Raw genomic sequence first — 22,889 nt, 5'->3', positions numbered from 1 at the left:
TACAATCATGGTCCCAAGTTTTCCCTCCTTTCATTCCGTAATGCCAGAAATGTGTTGTATATCAGTCTAAGTGAATTCAGCTACTGTGTAGAGTCTTATCTATGTTCACAAAGACAGGGGTTGAAATCAAGGATAAAGATACAACAGAATTTCAGATAAGTTCAATTTTTAATTTCTCATGACAGGATGTTAAAGCGCAACATGTATATAAATTTTTCACATGTAAATTGGTCTCACACAATTCCTTTCTGAACATGTTCTGATGAAGATGCAAAATTTACTCTTTTTATCTATACAGCTACTCTTTGTATCAAAATTTTATATACCGGTACTTAAGTTGTAGAAAAAGTATGAAAACAAATATCATTTTTATTAAAGTCCTAAAAATTTATTAAACTAGAACTGAGCATCATTAGTCTTTCTTCTCCTTTGGTTCATCTTTGAAATGTAGGAACACTAAACTGAATATACACACTCCCGCCATCATTGAGAAGGCACTAACATAGTATGGGTAGGCTGTAGGAATGAATCGCTCATACTGCGTGTGCTGCAGAGGACGTACTGACACCTGAAATAGGTAAAACAATACTTTTTCAGGTTTCATTCAATACACAAGATTTTTGTATCAGTTCTTTGGAAGTGTATTTGTTACTCATTCAGTATAATAATTTTTTAACTTATGCATCTTGCATAATTATCGCCGTTAACCTTGCAAATTCTACAGAATAGCCGAGTCTCAGAGCCTTTTCTCTACATGTAGAGGCAAAAATGTATTTCGCTTACAGCTTTTTTAAAAAGTAGCTCTAGCATTAAATGTTTTGAATGAATTGAATGGTACTAAAGTATGTAAGTGTAAAGTAAAAGTTTACCTGTGTTGTACTGAAGAGATGCGTGTAGCCCATTCTGTTGTAATCCACTCTAAACTGGTATACACCATATACATCAGGCAGCTTGAACGTTGTCTTGAATACACCATCTAAAATTCATAATACATTTCAATGCTATATCTACTCTCTGATATTTACAGTATTACTCTATTCTTATGGTAATGCAAATATCACAAGCACTTGTGCACAACAAATTTCTAGCGGACTGAGTCCAAAATTGTAATGTCAACTTGAAAACAGGCCCCGTGTTCACAAAACATTTTTCGATCTCAGCTGAGTTTGAGTTTGAAATTCAAATATTAATTTTATGAAACCTTCAAGGTTAAATTTCAACTGAAACTGACCATAAATACTAAATAGCCACTTGAAAATAGTTATTAACTTGAAATTCAGTTTTAAACATGCTATTTAGATAGAAATAACATATTAAGTTTCATAATCAAACTCAGCAAAGACTTTAAAATGTTTTGTGAACACAGGGCCTGGTCTCCCAACTGTAGCATCCATTTCAGTTCCTGACCACAAACTTGAAACTGACCAATAATAAACATCTCGAAACTCAGTTTTGTTATCTTTGAGACAGACAACTATCCAGTGCCTAACAAGTAACAATGAATTGCCTTTTGATTTAATGCCACACTCACACAATTATTCGTCATATGGCTTTCAAGCTTTTGATGGTGGCGGAAGACCCTCTGTTGTTTAGCATGAGTGGGTACCTGGGTTGAACCACTGTCCATTTGAAAGCAAGTTAGATGGCTTCCTCATGAGAAATTTTAAGCCACAAGCGAGGTTCAAACACACATTTGTGAGGGGCAAGGGGTTCTAAGACACCTGGACCACACGGCAAACACCTGGACCACACGGCAACAGATGTTCCCTTGTAAGCAATGAAATCCAATTTAGTAATGAGTTATGTTTTAATATGCACATTTTTTTATTAGAAACATGTTGCTTCCATAACCCTTTGCAGAAAGCTTGAGTATCGAAGGTACTTGAAAACCTGGCAAAACTGACTTACTTTTATTGCTGAGTGTAGTTCTGACAAATGGATCAATTCTGACAAACTCTAACTGTACATCCTTGCCATTAAATGATTGCCATTTACCATCACGGAACTCCTCTATCTCAATAGAGTAATCCTGAAATAACAAATTCAAAAAACTTTTTAATCTCGATCATTTCTCTGCCTCTTTATGTTTTTCTCAACTTGAATTCTAGTTCTCTTATGCAGTAAAGAATTAGTTTTTAACAAATGAACAATTTCTGGCAAAGTTTGAAGAATTTTTAGAATATTTTTGTTCAAATAGGTTAAAAAACCCTTCTTTGGCTTAAAAATCCAAAATTATGAAATCAGAATATTGTTCTACACATGACTTTCAATCAATACATACAAACATGACTGATGACAGATCTAATTCCAACTGATCATTTTCCAAGTACATACATAATGTGAGACACATTTGAGCCACGCCATGAGAAAACCAACACAGTGGCTTTGCAACCATCAAGGATCCAGACTAGCCGGCACATCTGCGCAGTCTGGTCAGGATCCATGCTGTTCGCTAACAGTTTCTCTACTTGCAAAAGGCTTTGAAAGCAAACAGCATGGATCCTGACCAGATTGCGTGGATGAGCAGGCTGGTGGTGAGGATCCATGCTGGTCGCAAAGCCACTTTGTTGGTTTTCTCATGGCGCCGCTCATTTAACGAAAATGATAAGCTGTACATATAAATACTACCAATTAGTAAGCTTAATAGTTAAACTTAATTCCATGAAACCTTGCCATGGCAATTTTACTGCCACCATATCCAAGGCACCAACTGATTAACAATCAGACACTGCAGAAAAATATAAACCCTTTGCCTGCTGGCGGCAGTAATTCTGCCTTTGCGACCAGTGCAGACCAAGATCAGCCTGCACATCCGTGCAGTCTGATCATGGTCTGCACTGTTCGCTATTCAGTCAGTAAATTTTCAGTAAACACCCCTTTGAATAATAAATGGTATTGCCCAAATTGAATGATGGACCAGTCCATTATAGAAATTTAGCAGGCTAAGGGTTAATGTGAAACCAGCTTACAAGAAAACTCCTTACAACCTATGTTACATAATAATACATAAATTTTAGAGACCTACCACCATGTCATAGATAGTGTAAGCCTGTGGGGGTTCTTTCTCCCCCTGTTTGTGATGTTTGACATCGCCAACTCTGAGGACGCCACGAGATTTGAACACCCAGTCAGCCAGGTTCATTGCCAGATCTTGGTTGCCAGCTTTCTCGTACCTGTAACATATACAAGATTACTGGTCATCTTAGTGCCCTAAACTAACAAGAGCTGTCCGTAAGACAGCCAAGCTCGACTATTCGAAATATTGTCCCAGAAGCAGGAAAATATTACCCAAAAAGGTTAAATATCAAAAGAGTTTTAAGTTCAAAAGGGGGAATAATTTGACCAAAATGCATATCAGTTATGGGACTTGCTGCTATCAACTAGTTTTATAACCCCGAAGGCACATGTGAAGTTTCAATTCAATATCTGCATTAGTTTTGGAGATAGAAACTCGCATGTAAAGCTTTAACCAGAATTTTCAAAGTCCAAAAGGGGGCATAATTTGCCCAAAATACATGCCAGAGTTATGGGACTTGACCCAGTGAGGTTGGTAATTGATCTAGAAAAAGAAAAAGATAAGTTTCAAATCTATATGCCTTTTAGTAACTGCTGTATGTACTTGCACGCAAAACTTTAACCAGGATTTTCTAAGTCCAAAAAGGGGAATAATTTGCTCAAATACATGTAAGAGTTATGGGACTTGATCCAGTGAGGTTAGTAATTAATCTAGAAAAAGAAAAAATAAGTTTCAAATCTATATGCCTTTTAGTAATAGCCATATGTACTTGCACGCAAAACTTTAACCAGAATTTGCTAAGTCCAAAAGGGGGCATAATTTGGCAAAAATGAAAGTCAGAGTTATGGGACTTGATGCTATCAACTAGTTTTATAACCCCGAAGACACATGTGAAGTTTCAAATCAATATCTGCATTAGTTTTGGAGATAGTAACTTGCATGTAAAACTTTAACCAAAATTTTCTAAGTCTAAAAGGGGGCATAATTTGCTCAAAATACATGTCAGAGTTATGGGACTTGACCCAGTGAGGTTGGTAATTGATCTAGAAAAAGAAAAAATAAGTTTCAAATCTATATGCCTTTTAGAAATAGCTGTATGTACTTGCACGCAAAACTTTAACCAGAATTTTCTAAGTCCAAAAGGGGGCATAATTTGGCCAAAATGAAGGTCAGAGTTATGGGACTTGCTGCTATCAACTAGTTTTATAACCCTGAAGACACATGTGAAGTTTCAAATCAATATCTGCATTAGTTTTGGAGATAGTAACTTGCATGTAAAACTTTAACCAACTTGCATGTAAAACTTTAACCAAAATTTTGTAAGTCCAAAAGGGGGCATAATTTGCTCAAAATACATGTCAGAGTTATGGGACTTGACCCAGAGAGGTTGGTAATTGACCTAGAAAAAGAAAAAATAAGTTTCAAAGCTATATGTCTTTAATTGATGGCTGTATGTACTTGCATGCAAAAACTTAACCAAGGTGTGACGCCGACGCCGACGCCAGGGTGAGTAGAATAGCTAGACTATTCTTTGAATAGTCGAGCTAAAAATGCCGTTTTAATAAAGTCTTTAGAGCTAACACACTTCTATGACTTTGGCTTTTAAGGCTTGACTCAACCATGAACAGCATTTTTCAATAAGGCAACATCAACTATTTTTTTTACTTGCCCAAACCCAATTTTTGGTTGCCCGAATGTAACATGGAGATGTGACGAGATATCACAATGCAGTATAGCAATACTAACAGTATTACATGATTTTCTGAGAAGCATTTCTTGAGATCTTTTACATATTTCAGTTGCTTGACCAGAAATTGAGCATCATTTTTTGCCTGCCCACACTTCACATTTTATCTGTCTCAGGCAATGGGGCATCCCATAAGGTCAAGTCCTTGCTTTTACAGCCATATTCCATGCACACTAGCTACAGTTCTTCTACTGTATATGAAAAATTCTGAATACATGCATATACATTACCTTTTTCCTCCATTGGCCTTCTGCACTGAGGAAGAGAAGAATTCGTCACTGAAGAAATCAATGGAACCAACAAACACGACTCGGGCATTGTTGCGTGCCTGAAGTGCTGCCACAAGAAGGGTGTTTGTACCAACAGCTAGTGGGTAGTCCTCCACAGGTTCGTCCGGCTTGTAACTGTATGATGTCGAGCTGGCATGAAGCAGCGATAGCACAAGGGGATTCTCTGGGTCCGCAACCATGCTAGAAATATATCAATTTTTCAAATATCAAGTTTAAATGTTCAATGAAATAAGACATCAGTCTGGTGTCAGACATCATTTCTGTATTTGGTACCCGTATCATTATGTTATTCAAACCTGTTGATTCTTATGACTGAAAGAGAATCATCTTAAAACATAACAAGATGCTTTTCAGTAGGGGTGGGCGATATACCGCGGTAGACCGGTTATTGCGATGTTTTTTTCCGACGATACGATATTGCGATATGAGTTTGGAATACCGGTTATTTTATAACATTAAGTAACACTAACGTAAACCAAGAAGATCCACAAAAAAAATCCTTCTCTTGCCAGCACGATTCAACTTTGTTTTCCTTTTTCTCCTTTCATTTCCGGTGCAGGTAGCAGACTGGTTTACAGCTATTTTACGGACCCAATTCCACATAATAAAACCAATAAGAAAATTTAGATAAATATAATTTTGTATTTGTCAGCGACTCATTAGTAATTTTTCTATCAACTAGAATTTATTATTCATACAACAGCTATACCACTTTCCTCGTTTATAATCGTTGAATTGAGCAACCTGTGTTATATGATTGTATCCGTAAACCAAATGTAGTGCCGCACAATAAACTAAATAATTTTTTGACGCAGTCTACTTTCGCTTTTGAATATTCGGTAATACTCCCCATAATCTAGTCAAAACTTTTTATTTTTTTGTTTACTGGTATTTTTATTTATCGAGAAGGTCGAGTAAACACTCGTGTTGTTGATACTAGTCATTTTACTCATTTTTAATTGAATAAATTTGAAAAAAAACAGTATGATTCGTCATGTTTTTGTTCATTAAATAACTGGTACAATATATCGCAGTATATTGCAATATCCACATACAATATTGCAATATATCGCAATACCAATTTTCGTGGCAATACCCACCCCTACTTTTCAGAGCACAAATTATCTCCTCTGGTCGTCATTCAGATGACAATTCCTGAAATAAATTTTAACGTAATTTCTGGTTTGTTTGTTTGGGTTTAATGCCTTTTCTCAATAGCATTTCTGTAGCAAATAACCTAACCAGTGTTCCTAGATTCTGTACCAATTATTTTAAACACTAACCAATTCTCCACAAGTAACAGCAAACTACTTAAACCACATAAATGGAAACTAAAGGATGAAATGATTTTCATCAAATCCTCACTGAGAATACACATCTCACCTGATCTGAGCTATCCCAATTAAGCCAAGTGTGCAAGCTGCTATAGTACACACTTATACCAGAATATCTCAAATGCAATATATTTCTGTTGACTTCACAAATTAGTGAGAAAAATAGTTTTATGGTACTGTTGTTATCAGTACTCCTGCAATCTTAACATGTGTAAAGGCATATAACAGGTCTCCTTACACTGTTCTTATTTTTTCTTATTCGTTTTGTACTTATCCTAAGAATGGCTGTCAGTTTATTAAATCAAGAGGGACAAATATCACAGACATTGGAAACTATGCACAGGTAGAAAACAGCATTTGTCACTGAAAACGGCCTTTTTCATTTTAAAAAATCAAAATCTGGAAATGTAAACTTGTACATACCCGACACCTCTGAAAAGATATGGAGATGGGGATTTCTTGCCGACAATAATTGGAACATCCAGGAGGTAGTCAGCATCTGCTACGATTGTCGTATGCTAAAATAAGATATTGAAGTCTAAACAAATATGTCAATGATAACTTTATGCACGATTAAGCTAACAAAATGTTGAGAAAAACAGAGGGGGAAAAATGACATCTGGACTACCAAATACCACTCATTCTTTCCTAGAAATATTGAAAATTTGAGGGTACATTACAGTGCTTTGCAAGAAATTAACTTGCCAATTCAAAAGGCAACAATTCAAACCTCTTCATATTACTTTGGACTATTTGTAGTAAAGGTACATTCATGATTTAAACATGGTTGTCATGCTTCAAAAACTGAATCCACTTGATGATTTTAACTTGGTAATTTCAAGTTAACCTAGACAGACTTAATTATTTTTGCAGAACCGTTTACCTTTCCTTCGTCAGAAACATCAAAGTTGAGATGGTCTATCACTGCTGTCTTTTCATCATCAAACTCGAGCCCACATTCTGTCGCAAGTTCTCTCAGAGGGTCACCAACAGCAGAACTAGCTGCCACCATTACGTTGCCTCCATTATCGATAAAGTTGGTGATTGCAGCCACATCTACATTACCACCAAACTCTGAAAACGTACATTGAGATTTTACATGCCATGTATTAACAAGTCTGGATCGGGTTAAACAAGTCTGGATTGAATCTACAAGTTCGATTAAACAAGATTATAAAATTTAAATATCTTGAATATGTACATTTTTATGTTTCATTTAAATCTACTTTCTGATTACACAACTATGAACTCCTATTACTCAAAGTCTTAACTTAAAAAAAGGTCTTTAAGAAATACGCTAAAATCAATAAATGAGCCGCGTCATGAGAACCAACATAGTGGCTTTGCGACCGACATGGATCATGGACATGGACCGACATGGACATGCATCAGCGCAGTCTGGTCAGGATCCATGCTGTTCGCTTTCAGTCTATTGCAATCAAAGAAACTGTTAGCGAACAGCATGGATCCTGACCAGGCTGCGCAGGCTGGTCTGGATCCATGCTGGTCGCAAAGCCAATATGTTGGTTTTCTCATGGCGCGGCTGAAATAGATCAAGCTTCATAAAGCAAGTCTTGGATAGCACTACACGCTTTCTGTTTTGAATTCCAAGTGCTGCAATTTGCTAAAAGGTACTGGGGAGGACACTTTTTTTAACTTTAATACAAAATTTCAACAAAGTTTGTGACCACATCTGCTCGACAGAAAATCTAGCAATTCTTGATACTATACTAGTAAACAGAGAGACTGTAAATTTGCTCCAGGAAAGCTAAAATACAAATTTATACCTTCAACAGATGGTGCAAATATAACGAGGTTAGAGTACAGAAATTCTCCGTATTTGGAAAGTGATAATCCTGCGTCATCTGCTGTCTTGAAGGTCAACTCATAGCCTTTATCTGTAAAATGAAATAAAGTGGATTTTAAATGAAAATGTTTTGTACCTTTAAAGATATGTAACAGGATCAAATGCTTCAGCCCCAATATATACTGTAAAATTGTTACTGGTTTTATAGCTAATTGTAGCTACATATTGCCCGATTTAGCTACAATAGCTCATTGTTGACTTTTCTGGTATCTGCGCACACAGAACAGGTCAAAGAAAGCGGTATATTACTGTATTTAACCGATTCTCTGTAAATCAACAGATAACCTATACATTTACATATTTTCCAATTACCTATAAATTTACTGATTGTATTAATAACAAGAACTGTCCATAACACAGCACACTCAACCCATCTCAGTGCTTGACTCTTGAATTTGAGCTTTGCCAGTAAAAACTTTATAAAACTTAAATGGCTGGTTGGCTGGGTAGAACCACCAAATGTGACCAATCTTCCATAAGCCAACTGGTTGGCTTCCTCACATGAAGAATTCAACACCTTGAATGAGACTCGAACCCACATCAATGAGGGGTAAGTGATTTGAAAAACTTTAATGATAAAATTCTAATGTCAAAAGGACATAAACAAGCAATTCAAATTAGAGTTATGGGGATTCTTTCTCCTGCTGTAGCCTTTGGTAGTTAATAACTATTTTAACATGTTCAAGTATTTGACTTTATCAAAAACTTTAACCAACAGTGACGCTGAATCGAGTGCAATAGCTCTAAATCTTCTTTGAAAAGTTGAGCTAAAAACTGCTGTAAATTACAGTAATACTTTATGCCCAAAATCTGATTAGAAATTTACTGGTTTATTTTCAATATGCATAGATAAAGGTTATTAGTGAGTTTCAGCCATTTTTGTAGATTCTGTTTTGGTTTCGTTTGAGGATGAAGCACTGACAAGGTTTTTCTCATTGGCAGAAGACAGAAAACATGTCATCTTTTGTTAGCGAGCCATTTTTGTTGAATAGTTTACCGTATAAAGAGGTGTAGAAGTTTATCCGATAATTAAATCTAGAACGCAGTCTACTTACTACTTCATACCTACATGCGAATCGGTACTTACTTGACAAAAGTACGAAAATTCGTGACACCATTATTTTGTTGCACCATCAATGACGTGTTCAGAATTATTTTGAGGGTCATTTTGAAAATCGAGGTGCGTCAAAGAAGTACAAAATACACAAATGGCAACTGGCTGTATTCTCACGTGATCTCTTTTCAGAGCGTGAATCAGCGTTATCTTAGTAAAAACAAACATCGGCAAGCATGGAGTTACTATTTGTACCTCTAAAACTACATTTAAAATACAAGTTAGCTTTTAAAACAACATTAGTTTAATGTGAAATAGTCTTAAGACACAAAGTACACGTTTCTTGCCATCAAAAGAAGCGTGGTCATAATTTATGGTGATAATTATTTTGGCAGTGGCTAGAGAACCGGAATTGGTTCCCTAGACAGCGAACTTATTCGTCCGGAACCAGTTCTCTAGCCAAAGTACCATGCATAGGCTAGGGAACCGGAATTTTATTTCTATGCATAAAACTGGCGAAATTCACTTTGTTTCTATTGGTAAGTATCATGTGCATGTTCTTATCTTTATAAGTTAATCAATTTTACTATTTCAGCAAGCTATGCCCTTTTATTTATTTATGTTAACTGTGTCTCCAAAAGTGTACTCGCCGCATACTGTCCGCCATATTGGAATGACAAAATAAACTAGTACGAATGAATGCAAAATTGTCGACACTGGAGCTGAAATAAACTTGAAATTTAAACATAAAAGGTGTATGGCAATAATAGAAACGATTAAAACAAATTATTAATAAGTAATTTCTGTTAACTAGTATTGATTACATATCTTTGAATGTGAAATGCCAAGGTTTTACAAACCAGTATTTAAGTGATCAAAGAATCTGCATGTATGAAGTTTTAAGGTTTCGATGGAGGCATTGAGAAACAAAAATCAAACAACACCAAATCATAGAAAGAAAGAGTTGTTTGACATGAAAATTGAACAGCATGTAAAACATGTATATTACTTTACGAAACAAGTGTCAGTATACTGATATAAACATTGAATTCCGGAAAAGGGCTGCTTAAAGGGGCTCTACTTCCGGACAGTTAAACGCCTTTAAAAACTCGCCATTTTCAAAGAACTGTTACACATGTTCGTTTTAATGCATTTGCAATAGCGTGCGAGTGGTGAAATTTCGAATAACAAGGTGGAACACAGTTTTCAGCTATTGTTTATCTTTATTTCTTTACAAATGGCATTCATTTTCAAAGGGAGACAACTGTTCCCGATTATTTTAAGTACAAATGGCATTCATTTTCAAAGGGAAACAACTTTTTCCGATTATTTTAAGTAATCTTTGAGAAAAAGTTGTCTCCCTTTGAAAATGAATGCCATTTGTAAAGAAAAAAAGATAAACAATTGCTGAAAACTATGTTCCACCTTGTTACGTGAAATTTCACCACTCGCACGCTATTGCAAATGCATCAAAACAAACATGTGTAACAGTTCTTTGAAAATGGTGAGTTTTTAAAGGCGTTTAACTGTCCGGAAGTGGAGCCCCTTTAGGCAACCCTTTTCCGGAATTCAATGTTTATATCACTATACTGACACTTGTTTCGTAAAGTAATATACATGTTTTACATGCTGTTCAATTTTCATGTCAAACAACTCTTTCTTTCTATGATTTGGTGTTGTTTGATTTTTGTTTCTCAAGTCCTCCATCGAAACCTTAAGGGCAATCAAATTAATTTGTTCATCTATAAACATGTAATGACGCAAATACAAACCAGTATTATTTTATATTTAAATATAGTACAAGTTTAACGGTCACACATTAAACCGGAATCCACCTAAAAACCGGAATACACTTTCCATAACCGGAATACACCTGTATTTTAAAAGTTTAAGGTATTTTTGGGTATTTTTTTAGAATGATTCAATCATATATATCATAAATAATTAACATACGAAACGAAAATGAAATACATCCACGCAAAATTATACGAGACTGAAGTTCAGCGATCGCACGGGAAATTTCCATAACCGAAATACACCCATATTGTATTAATAAATGTTATTTTTGTTGGGTTTATTGCAGAAATCATTCGTGTATAATATAAATAATAAGTTTACAAAAGGAAAATAGAATACTTTAACGCAAAACGATTTCATCAAAGATTGAAATTCGGCGACCGCGCGGGAAATTACCATGACCGAAATGCACTTGTCCTTTTTTAAAAATAAGTATTATTCTCTTATATAAACACTTTTTATCTTTTTTTGTAAGTTATAGAACCATGCTCAATCTGATTAAACATGAATGAAAAATTGAAGAATTTTATTTAAAGTTAATTCTGTATAAATAAATATATACGAGATTATAACTTTATGATCTTACGGAAATGTTGTACGCTTACGTCGCTATTAGACACCGGAATGTTGATTATTGGAAACTATTTATTCGTTCCTTCGCATTTCATTTAACAAATGAAAAAGAAAAAAATTTAAGATAAAAAATATCAATATTCGATTTATAAATGAATTATAGACAAAATATTGGTCATGACATAATACGCGCTGATCGAAAAGGCCATAACATGACCGGAAAGGGCATGCCACATGTTTATTATTTGAAATCATTTAATTGTTTCTTCATATTTCATTTAACAAATAATAAAAAAAAAAAATTATGAATTATAAATAGCAATTTCCGATTTTTAAATGAATTATAGACAAAATACGAGTGGCACGAACCGTGCTGGTCGGATAGGACATAACATGATCGGAAGGGGCATGTCACGTGTGTATTATTAGAAACTATTCAATTATTTCTTCATTTTTCGTATAACAAATAAAAAGTAATAAATAAATAAAAAAAAATATTCAATTTTTAAATGAATTATACACAAAATACATGTCAGTGATAAACTGCGCCGATCGGAAAGGACCGGTCGTATGTTTATCATTGGAACTAATTGAATAATTAATTTGATAATTTAAGAAGAAATATTATTATGAAAAATCAGCTTTTAAAAGAATTATGTCATGTTAAATATATAAGTATAAAAACGTTTACTGCATTTGCCAACGCACAATTAATACCCCTTGAATATAAAATTATGCGGCGTAAAAAACACATGTCTCTGATTAGTACTGATCGAGTTTGAATGGATTATCACACCTATTGATTTTATCAATTAATCAGTATATTTGTAAGCACACACAAGTGACATGTGACAAATAATATAATTTCTGGGTTTTTTTGCACATGAAATGCTTATAAATTATAAAGCCATATACATCTGTACTTTAACGTATCAATACTAATTCAATGTTTTACTAAAACGGCGATGTATTGTAGATTTAAACATTTTCATTCCTCCTTCCTTCTCTCCAGGATCACTAAGTCTCGATCATAATGTCTCGGGTATCGTAGTCATTTGTCCTTTAATAGTCTCATACATTGGCCTGAATCTTTTTTACGAGTTGACATTCCAGATAAACCATTGGAGGCACATTTATATTTGAAATGCATATTGCCCCTGGTATGCCTTAGCCATTACTCGAATATTGCAATTTTGAAATCTGTCTATGGTTTACTCAACTTGTTAATTGACAGGGGATACTCGAATAAAATGCCTGTTCGTTATTAACAAATTATAAGGTACTTTTAACAGAATGATAAGCAATAAGTTTTAAAAGTATTTCAAGAATATTGGTTATAATTAAACTTCAATAAATACAGAGCGGTCTGAAAAAGAAAAGAAAAAAAAAATATATAAAAAAAACAAGAATTTTAACAACTCAGAATTAATGTAAGTATCAATTTTTCTTCATAAAGGAATATCATATTATATCATAAAAAGACTGTTTTGAAATAATTTGAACAAAAAATCGAAACTTGAAATAAATTTACCTACCCAAGTTAGAAGCTAACAAAATTATGGCGATTGTGGTTCAGCCACGAGGGCGCAAATTTCCCGTGCGCTCAACAAATTTCAGCCTGGTATAAAAAAGTTTTGTGCAAATTAATTTCCTTTTGTAAATTATTATTTATTTTAGGTATGACTGAATTCCTTGATAAACCCTAAAAATACGATTTATTAAAGAAATACGGCTGTATATTAGAGAATTTTAGGACATGCAGGGGTGTAAAATTCCACTCGCCCGCTCGCATTGGCGAGTTAAAGTCTTAGTAGGACGAGTGGACCTCGCTGTATATTCGACCGATCGGGCGAGTGGTTTTTTACGTCCTTACTTTACCAAAATTCAGAAATTACAACTCCAAAACGTCAACAAACTTTGAAATGGTTCAGTCGCTACCTGGATTGACTGGAATTTACCCGCGAATCGTAAAGATATAAAAACGTCATGCCGGTAATTTTCCATTCCACAAGCACGTGCGACCTATCGTATTAAATATCTAATTTACGCCGTCACGTACACAAAAACCATGCGTAGTGCATTCATTTTTTAACATTTTCGCTTCAAGTTTTCAACACCTCTTGAGAAATAATACTATTTGAATTCTGTAATAATTTACTAAGATATCGACAGAAATGTAGGCAAAATTCTATAAAAACGGTCGAGTTTTCATATAATCATTTGTAAAACAGCGCGATCTCAGCTACTTATTTCTTTCTTAAAGTAAATAAATGATGAATACTCTGGGCGTAAAATTCAGACTTTTGACCATAAAGAACAAAAAACAGAATAAAAAAAATCTTAAATAATGAAAAAGCGGCAGCAATTACAATACATGGAGTAAAACGATTTTTGGTAAACAGATTTCTGTTAGTGCGGCAGAATAGGTTACGTGACCTCGTGAACGTAAATAGAAACGCGATTTTAAAATAAAGCAATGTGATGTCATTGCGGTTTTTAATAAGTTTTAAATGAATTTTTGTACATGTATTTTTTGACAACAATTTAAAAGTTTTTTTTGTCAAACAATAATGTAAATTCCTTGAACAGAGGTAGGATATCCACAATAAAAGTAACTGTCGTTTGAGACATTTACGTTTTATACGGGATATAGCACATTCGCTTTTGATAACAAATTAAAGAAGAAACTTTTTATTGATTTCTATTTCTCAGCAATTTTAAGAACCGATGCGGTACGATCAGACAGTGATGTGTTACATGGCGCGAAAACATGACGTAATGTCATGACAATCCCGAGCAAAAATACCGCTTTGATCTCCACTTCAGATGTCAAGATACTGACTCACTTCTTTTAGCTCTTTGAGGGGGTGTAAATTGATCATGAAAACAAGGTCAATTACTTAGTTTATTAATTGAATAATGACCGATAATCCTTAACGTTTTTTCCCCTCTCTTTCAACACGGGTGGATGGACGATGATTATTGTGTCAAAATTTTTTAGACACTTTTCAAAATAAATATTTTCTGGAAAATAATACTATTGCACATAATACTCCTTTCATAAAAGTGACAGTATTAAAAGTGTCAATTATTAGGGCGAGTGGCTGTTCACTAAGGGCGAGTAGATATTACTGGCTACTAGTCCTGCAGGGCGAGTGGTATGAAAATTTTTTTTACACCCCTGACAAGGAAATTCATTCACGAATGCGCAAATTTCCACTGCGCTCACTGGTTTTCAATCGTGTACAAGACGCAATGTGCAGAACTATTTTATTTTCCTTTTGAAAATTAATTATTTATGATATATATGTTTGAATTTAGTAAACATGGTAAAAAACCACTTCAAAAATACCATTTGTTGAAGAAATACGAGTGTATTTCGGTTATGGTAATTTCCCGCGCGGTCGCCAAATTTCAATCTCTTACAGAATCGTTTTGCGTTATGGTATTTTATTTTCCTGTTGTAAACTTATTATTTATATTATACACGAATGACTTCTGCAATAAACCCTACAACATACCATTTATTGATAAAATACGGGTGTATTTCGGTTATGGAAATTCCCCACGCGGTCGCCGAACTTCAATACCGTATAAAATCATTTTGCATGAACATATTTCATTTTCGTTTTGTATGTTAATTATTTATATATATATGATTGAATCATATCAAAAAACCTTCAAAAATACCTTTAACTTAAAAAATACTTAGAAAGAAATATCTTCATTATTTGTCAAGAAATATTACTTTTTGTGTCGTAAGCCTGATCGGGCAATGTTACCAGCCTGAATAATATGCATGACACTTACCAAGAAACTAAGTGGATTTCGGCAGCATTATGCTTAGAAAAAAAATTCCGGTTCCCTAGCCTATGTACGGTATTTTGCTTAGAGAACCGGTTCCGGACGAATAAGTTCGCAGTCTAGGGAACCAATTCCGGTTCTCTAGCCACTGCCAATTATTTTACCAATGAATAATTGCTTTCGTATACAATATAGCGTGTGGAGAAAGAGCCGCTTCCGGTAAATGAGATCTCATTCCGTTATCACGCGATGTTAGCGAGATTTGCTCTATATGCCTTTCAAGTTGGATAAATCGCGAGTATACTCTACACAGAGTGAGGCGATCACTGAAGATGATGATGAAGTTGCCGATCTATTTATTTTTATAGCTCTTTGGGTGCGTCAAGTAAAACCCTGAAGTAACCTTCAGTTTGGTCTTCGCATTTCGTCTTAAATCCCAAGTATGTTATAAAGCAAATGCTAACATAAAACTTATTCTTTTACACAACTATTGTCTTGAACTTTAAGGGACAATATATTATCAAATTAATGAATGTGCAACGTTTAACGTGGAAATAAATTTCTGCTGAATTGGCCGCACGCCTCTAAAAGTGGAAACTTACCACGGAGCGATCTAAAAAATATTGAATGTGTTTCTCGGAGTGACCAATTATCAAGTAACACCAATGTTTTCTTGTTTGCCAAACAAATGGCCGGAATTAAAGCTAAAAACAAGCCGGCAAAAATTGTTCTGTACGCCGCCATATCTGCCACCTCAGCGATGTCTGGTTTCCCGTCAGTGCGTCAGTGAAAGCGCTACCGTAGTGCACACAATGCTGGTTCCCGACTGTAAGCACCAAAAAGCGGTATGCCTAAAGTGCGAAAAGGACTCCTTTTCGCATAAGTAGTATGCGAAGAGGAGTTTCTGGAGTTCCTTCCCCTTTCACTATGTTATCGGCACTGTTTGCAGTACAACGGGAACCAGACTAAGAGGAGTTTTGTATGCGATCATTGCCAACTTTATAGTTTATAGATCTAGAGAGCAACTGCATCTAATGTCGATCCCCTCCATATATCGACCCCTTTCGAGTTCTCCTTCATATCTGCATATTTTGTCACATGTAGTAAAATAAATTATAAGGTAGTTTATGACGTCATCATACCTCTTCACGGAATTTGTTTATTGGCCAAGTTTTGCTGCCAGGAGAGATTTGAAAAAAAATGGTCGAAAATTATTGTCGCAAATAAGGAGGGTGTGAAATTTTTGACAATCTCATGTATTATTATTTTCTGTTTCTGAAGTTATTTTATGAAAAGTTATTCCAAAAATAGAAAGTAGATCGATAAAAATGACTGAAATATCAAATAATTTTGGTTTAATTAACAGTAATAGCAGGGTCGATAATACGTTACGCTATTTATACATTTTATCATTTATCGACCCCGACTGTATTTCAAGTTTTATAACAGATTTGATTACATTTACATGTTGATAACGCCAGTATATTATTACATTTTCATGTTGATAAGGCCAATAAACTATATGATAATGTACATAAAAAATATAAAGATATACAGTAAATTATGTCAGTCTGCGAAATCAGTCTGCCTTGCAGTCGAAACAGTCTGTATGATACGAAAGCCAATTAAGCTGTAGGCCTGGGGGATTCTGCAGATGTAGTTTAACAAATAAAACATGCGCTATTCTTGCATAAAATACATGTGCTGTAAATATAGAAGACAACTATGTACATCGAAGTCGGCCGGGCACGTGTTTTATTAATTTATGGTTTTCCAGGGCAACAGTTACTTTTTTGTATATTTTAACATGTCGAGCAGAGATTTACAAATGTAGATCTAGCATTTTTTGACGTGGTAATTTCTTTTCATATTTATGGAAACTAAATGCGAGTTCCGTGTTCTTCGATAGGCCTATATTCGGTATAGCTCTATAATGAAAACTCTAGCTTTTAACTCGGCACTATATGTACCTTACACAACAAATTCATACAGATAGGTGCTGCGTGATTCATTCGGGCCCTTGCACTTTTTAAATGTTAACATTATTGTATGATGGAAATCGATACACACATTTACCTTCATAAGTATTCCCTTAATGAAACATCTACGCCTTTTTTACTTTTTTTAAATCAACTTAAAAAAAGTTTGCTTTCCACCCCGCCCCGTCTCGATCAAAGATTTGAATTTACCAACAGCAACTCAGATTAGATAAATTTGTAACCCAAACATAGTTGATAGGATCTACAAATAAATTGAAAAAATATAATAGGCGGATGAAAAGATAATATAAATCTCGGACCTTTCGACTTCGGCCAAAACTGATTCGGGATCCCTAACTTGCTTACATCTGACCCGCAACAGCATATCCAAATCGTTTACCAAAAGCGCGTGCTCACGAGAATCTCCTTGTTTGTATGTGCATGCCCAAAATCGGTAAAATACAATGGTTTTATGCAAGTTTCCAAATTGTATATGAATGAAATATCATCTGTGTGTATTATGAATTTTATTGGAATGACATGTCATCTGTTTGTCGCAAAATAAAGTTCTTTAGCTCGAAATTTTTTGTAAAAAATTAATTGGGGGTCGATAAATGATGCAAGGGTCGATATATGCTACACTTATTGTATAAAATGTAGCAAAGATTTTCATTGGATATATTTTCTTAAAGAGTCACTGAAAGTACTGATGATGACCAATGAAAAAAGTTCTTTCAAATGGTACTATTTTGCGGAAAATCGGATGACAAATTTACGAAGCACATAGTATTATAGCTAAAAGGGTCGACAATAGATGCTTTGATAAGGAAAACTTTTTTTCACAGGCGCAATTCTTTTATTGAAAAGACTTTTCCGAATCATATATAAACACAAAACACCGCTGTAGTAAAATCATAATGAAAATACACACACATATTTTTTTTTTTAAATGATGTCAAAGAAAAAATCGCTGCCGACTTTGTCTGAAAATCTCCTTTTCTCATATAAAATTTCTTCACGGATACAACATTTTTTTCACCAAGCTAAGTAAATTAATTAAGATCATGGTATAAATTAATCAACACGTTCAAAAGTCACATACAGAATATACAAATAATCCTTGCCACTTTTATATGCCAAGATATAAAAATCCCCTTCACGCATAAAACTTCTTTATAAAGAATTATACAAATGTATTTTCGAAATTAGAAGATATAAAACATTGTACAATTAACAGTCTAATTTATTTGATAAATTTGCATTAATAAAAGAAAGAATACATAGCCAATTGATTTTCCAGGAAAACGTTCGCCAAATTAAAAGGTCAGTAACTGCAATTTTATATTAAAAAAAAGTATAAAGAAGAATATCTTCACCGAAGAGAACATACATTTTTCCAGTTAAGTGATATGTTAACGTTATGAATCATCTTTGAACTAGATTTTTTTTATTATGATTTTTACTTTTCCTTTTCTTTAAGAAAAGTATCGTTAAAACTAAAGAATAAATGAAGACTTCAAACATCATTTGATGTTCGACACGTGTGTCTGAGGTAATTGATAAGGTTTAATTGGATTATCTCCTTTTCAGAGAAAGTTTGCCGATAAGTTGTTTAAACTCAGTTTTCCTTTGAGAAACAAGTAACCAAGTACTGCAGTGGTACCTACCGGTATAAAACTTTGTAAGTGACCTCCTTTGTGGTTGGTGGCAAGAGTCTTAGACTGAATTTGCTTCAAGGCATGTAGGAGCTAAGAAACAATAACTATTTTTACTTATATTTCACTAGCGACCTTGACCTACAAGCATCTATCATGTACACGACAAATTGTCTCATCATGGGGAACATTTGTGTGCAGTATTTAGATAATCCATCAATGGACATAAAAGTTATGGAGCGGATTTTTTTTACTTGACCTTCAAAAGGGACCTTTGGCCAACAACCTTGGGTCATGTGCGCAACAAAAAGTCTAAATGGGAAGTAATAAAGAAATCTTCTATGCAATTAAAAGTTATAGGACAGAAACAAATTCTAACTTGACCTTGAACAGACACCTTGTTGTACCAGTATCTTTAACTGTTTTAAGTTCTACTTCTGTTCCAATAGCACATTCTATGCTATTTCGCAAACCTGCCATAAGTCTGTTTGGCCGTATTTCTCACATGTTCATCCAACTGTATCTCATCAATTAAAATACAATAAGATGGTTGCCTAAAATTTAATTGTTCATGGCTATGGACATTGGCCCTCACTGTTGATTCTGGTACTGAATACTTCTTTGCCTTTTACCTAAATTGATTCCATTGCTTTACGCATGTGCTATAGGGCGTTTTGCAAAGCAAAACCTTAAGTTTTCGAGATTTCTTCTTTAAAGCGCGTAGAGATCTGGACTTTATGGCTTATCAGTACTGAGTTGTAAAAAGAAGAACTATATGAACTGCTTATCACATTAGAAGCGAGAATGATGACAAGGATTATTTTAATATTGTACAGGGTTTTAACATATTGTATAGTGGGTACTTAATCGATAATCCGTTCTAGAAAAAAACGTTGTCTTAATAATGGGGTGGTCTTAATTTAGAAATGGTCTAATGTAGGGTTCTGCTGTATTTAAATTGTGGCGGCTGTAAAAAGTCTCCCCGTACTTGGATTCAGTGTTGTTATATTTTCTGGTCCTTTGGAATCATGGAGTCCATTCAACATATGTGTAATAGAGTTCCGCTTAAGCCGGTGCTAGGGGGCGTGAGAGGTGTTGCACATTTCATTACTTCTCATGAACAGACTCAATCAAACCGAGTCTGCTATTATTCATTTTGGTTGCATTCTTTGCTTCCAGAGGATCTTTTTACATATTTTATTGAGAAAGACATGTTCATTTAACACAGCCTAATTATAGTTGGAAAAAAGGGTGTTTTAAAAATAATGTTACTATTTTACAATATACAGGATATTATTATCATTCTTTACCCCAAACTTAAAAGACAGAAAGGTGCATGTTCATTGTTAAAAAGTTGTCTTATCAGTTGAGTTATATGTGACTGAAACATGTGGCCTTATAAGTAAATAGCGAGTGTGTTTTTTAAAGTGTTGACGACTACTGAAATGAAATGACCCTGTTCTAGAAAAATGATATTTCTCATGGTCTAACAATTCTAACCATGAACAGCATTGAAAATTATGGCAATAAACGTTCTACTCTTAAATGGTTTAAAACAAGGACAATGTCCAGCAGGAAAAGACACATTCAAAGAACGCAGTCGCAGATGCAAGGTTTTCATAATAATCGCCGCCAGCCTTTGGAGAATGTAGTTCATCTATTGTATTAAAACATGTGTACTCTGGAGAACCCAAAGAATCTGCCCCGGGCCTGTTTATCTTTCCCAGAATGACAATTTGCAGATGAAATCACCACATTTGTATTTACATTACTCTTACAAACATCATGCATTCTTTTCAAATTTCCCAGATTGACTGCATTTAATAATACATCACGCTATCTGGATGATATTCTTAATATGGATAATCCGTTTTTTGGTCATTTGGTGGGTGCTATTTATCCTAGGGAGCTTCAGTTAATTAAAACTAACAATTCGGATACTGATGCTTCATTTTTAGATTTACATCTCTCTATTTATGACAATATTATACATACCAAAATTTATGACAAGAGGGATGATTTTAATTTTAGTATTGTAAATTTTCCCCATTTGGATGGGGATGTACCTCAGGCTACATCTTATGGGGTATATATTTCTCAATTAATTCGGTTTGCCAGAGCGTGTAGTCATGTCAAGCATTTCAATGAACGTAATCAATATATTACAAGTAAACTTCTTCAGCAAGGCTACCGTTATTACAAATTGCGTAAATATTTTACTAAATTTTATTATCGTAATTCTGATTTAGTTTTAAAATTCAATAGTAATTTAAAGACAGTTCTGCGAGAAGGTATTTCTAAACCCGTTTTTATGGGAATGTGGTTTACAAACTTCGTAAGATCTTGGGTCATGGTAATTTTCCAAATCTATTTGAAAAGATTATCAAACGTTTTATTAAAAGAGGTTACGACCCAACTGTTTTGAGACATACCGCATGTTTAGTGTTCAACCCGTTTACAGTTGGACACTACGCTTCCCTCTTTGATTGCGTCTGACGGAAGAGGGGGAGGACTCTATGATGAGCAGTTTTTAAATCCTACCAGGACTGAACTGTTTTGATATTTGTCTTCTGGCCTGTTTCGTCGGGCCCTTAAGGGTGTTTCTCTTGTTGCTTTGTCTTCTGAAAAGGCATTGAGTACATACGTTTTTGGTTCTTAAGGTTTGCTTTTTATATATTTATACACGAGCATTTTTATGTTTTACATGCCATGCCTTTTTGTTTCCATTACGTGTGTTAGAGATTCACCTGGAGGGGATTACTTTTATTTACACTGTCCCATGTCTTTGGAACATGGTGGGGGTAAGAGTGAGGTTGGGTGCGCACCATAAACCGGTTAAAGCACCCCAGTGGTGTTTTTGCCACTGACCGTTCCAAGGCGGTGCCCAACTGTGTTCCTTTGTTTGTTCGTTTTGTCCTTGTGTGTTGACTTTGTGTGCGCGCGTGTGTGTATGCTTATTGTTCGTCTTGTCCTTATGTGTTGGCTTTGAGTGTGTGTGTGTGTGTTGTTCGTTTTGTCCTGATGTGTAAGCTTTGAGTGTGTGTGTGTGTGGTGCACGCGTTTGCGTGCTGGGGGGTTCGTTTTGAGGAGGCTGCGCTTTTGGTGCGTGGCATTCACTGTTTGATATTTTTCTTTGTTTTTCAGAACATGGGAGGCAGCACTTGAATAAGAAAATACATCTTTATAGAGGCCAAGTATTGCATGTCACCTAATGGTGCACTATCAATGCTTTTAGGCTCCGTTTACAATTCATGTTCTATACGCAAAACGGAACCGATGATTGCTATTCGATATATACGTATGTAAAACCCTTTTGTGGAATATTCAAATTGAAGTCGTTTATAAAAAGTGATAGGATCAGCAGAATCTTTCGTGAGTCATTGGAGAACCCTTATTCTATTGGGCTCGGGCACCAACCAATCCCTCGGGATTTTGCATGTGTTATAACACGAACGAAAAAACATGCGTTATCACTACTTATAAGCGAATTTTGGATGCGGTGTTATTCAAGTGACTGTCAGTTATGTTTTCTAGCATTTGGATGATACTGCATGTTTGACTACTTTGTTACATACGTATTTGGCTGCTTATCGTTTTGTCCGTTCAATTTTGTATGCGAGGGACTTCTGCAAAGGGTGTCAGATAGGAGAGCTGAGGGCGGACATACGTGCATTGAGTACATGCGTTTTGGGTTCTTACGGTTTGCTTTTTTATATAAATCTACAAGAGCATTTGTGTGCTTAACATGCTATGCCTTCTGTTGCCATTTTGTG

The 22,889-nt window shown here is 34.8% G+C and overlaps 1 protein-coding gene across 1 annotated transcript; it reads right to left on the bottom strand.

Moving 5' to 3' along the window:
* Positions 1–156: 156 nt before the first annotated feature.
* Positions 157–16,265, bottom strand: LOC123527571 (dolichyl-diphosphooligosaccharide--protein glycosyltransferase 48 kDa subunit-like). The gene is made up of 9 exons (XM_045307131.2): positions 16,085–16,265; positions 8,175–8,285; positions 7,271–7,461; positions 6,811–6,905; positions 4,994–5,233; positions 3,026–3,173; positions 1,909–2,029; positions 870–976; positions 157–568 (listed from the first exon to the last, which is right to left on the bottom strand). The coding sequence occupies exons 1-9, from the start codon at positions 16,224–16,226 to the stop codon at positions 413–415; spliced, it is 1,311 nt and encodes a 436-aa protein (XP_045163066.2). The 5' UTR covers positions 16,227–16,265; the 3' UTR covers positions 157–412.
* Between the last annotated feature and the right edge of the window lie 6,624 nt (positions 16,266–22,889).

The sequence above is a fragment of the Mercenaria mercenaria genome, chromosome 14, assembly GCF_021730395.1.
Source record: "Mercenaria mercenaria strain notata chromosome 14, MADL_Memer_1, whole genome shotgun sequence".
NCBI classification, from domain to species: domain Eukaryota; kingdom Metazoa; phylum Mollusca; class Bivalvia; order Venerida; family Veneridae; genus Mercenaria; species Mercenaria mercenaria.
This window is presented reverse-complemented; position numbering and strand designations above follow the sequence as displayed.

Bases quoted from the DNA above. Each gene is read 5' to 3' on its own strand.
- LOC123527571 (XM_045307131.2), bottom strand. From the start codon at position 16,226: ATGGCGGCGTACAGAACAATTTTTGCCGGCTTGTTTTTAGCTTTAATT. The intron at 7,462-8,174 runs GTATAAATTTGT...GTACGTTTTCAG, and splicing joins ATTTGCACCATCTGTTGAAG to AGTTTGGTGGTAATGTAGAT. The intron at 6,906-7,270 runs GTAAACGGTTCT...ATCTTATTTTAG, and splicing joins ATGTTTCTGACGAAGGAAAG to CATACGACAATCGTAGCAGA.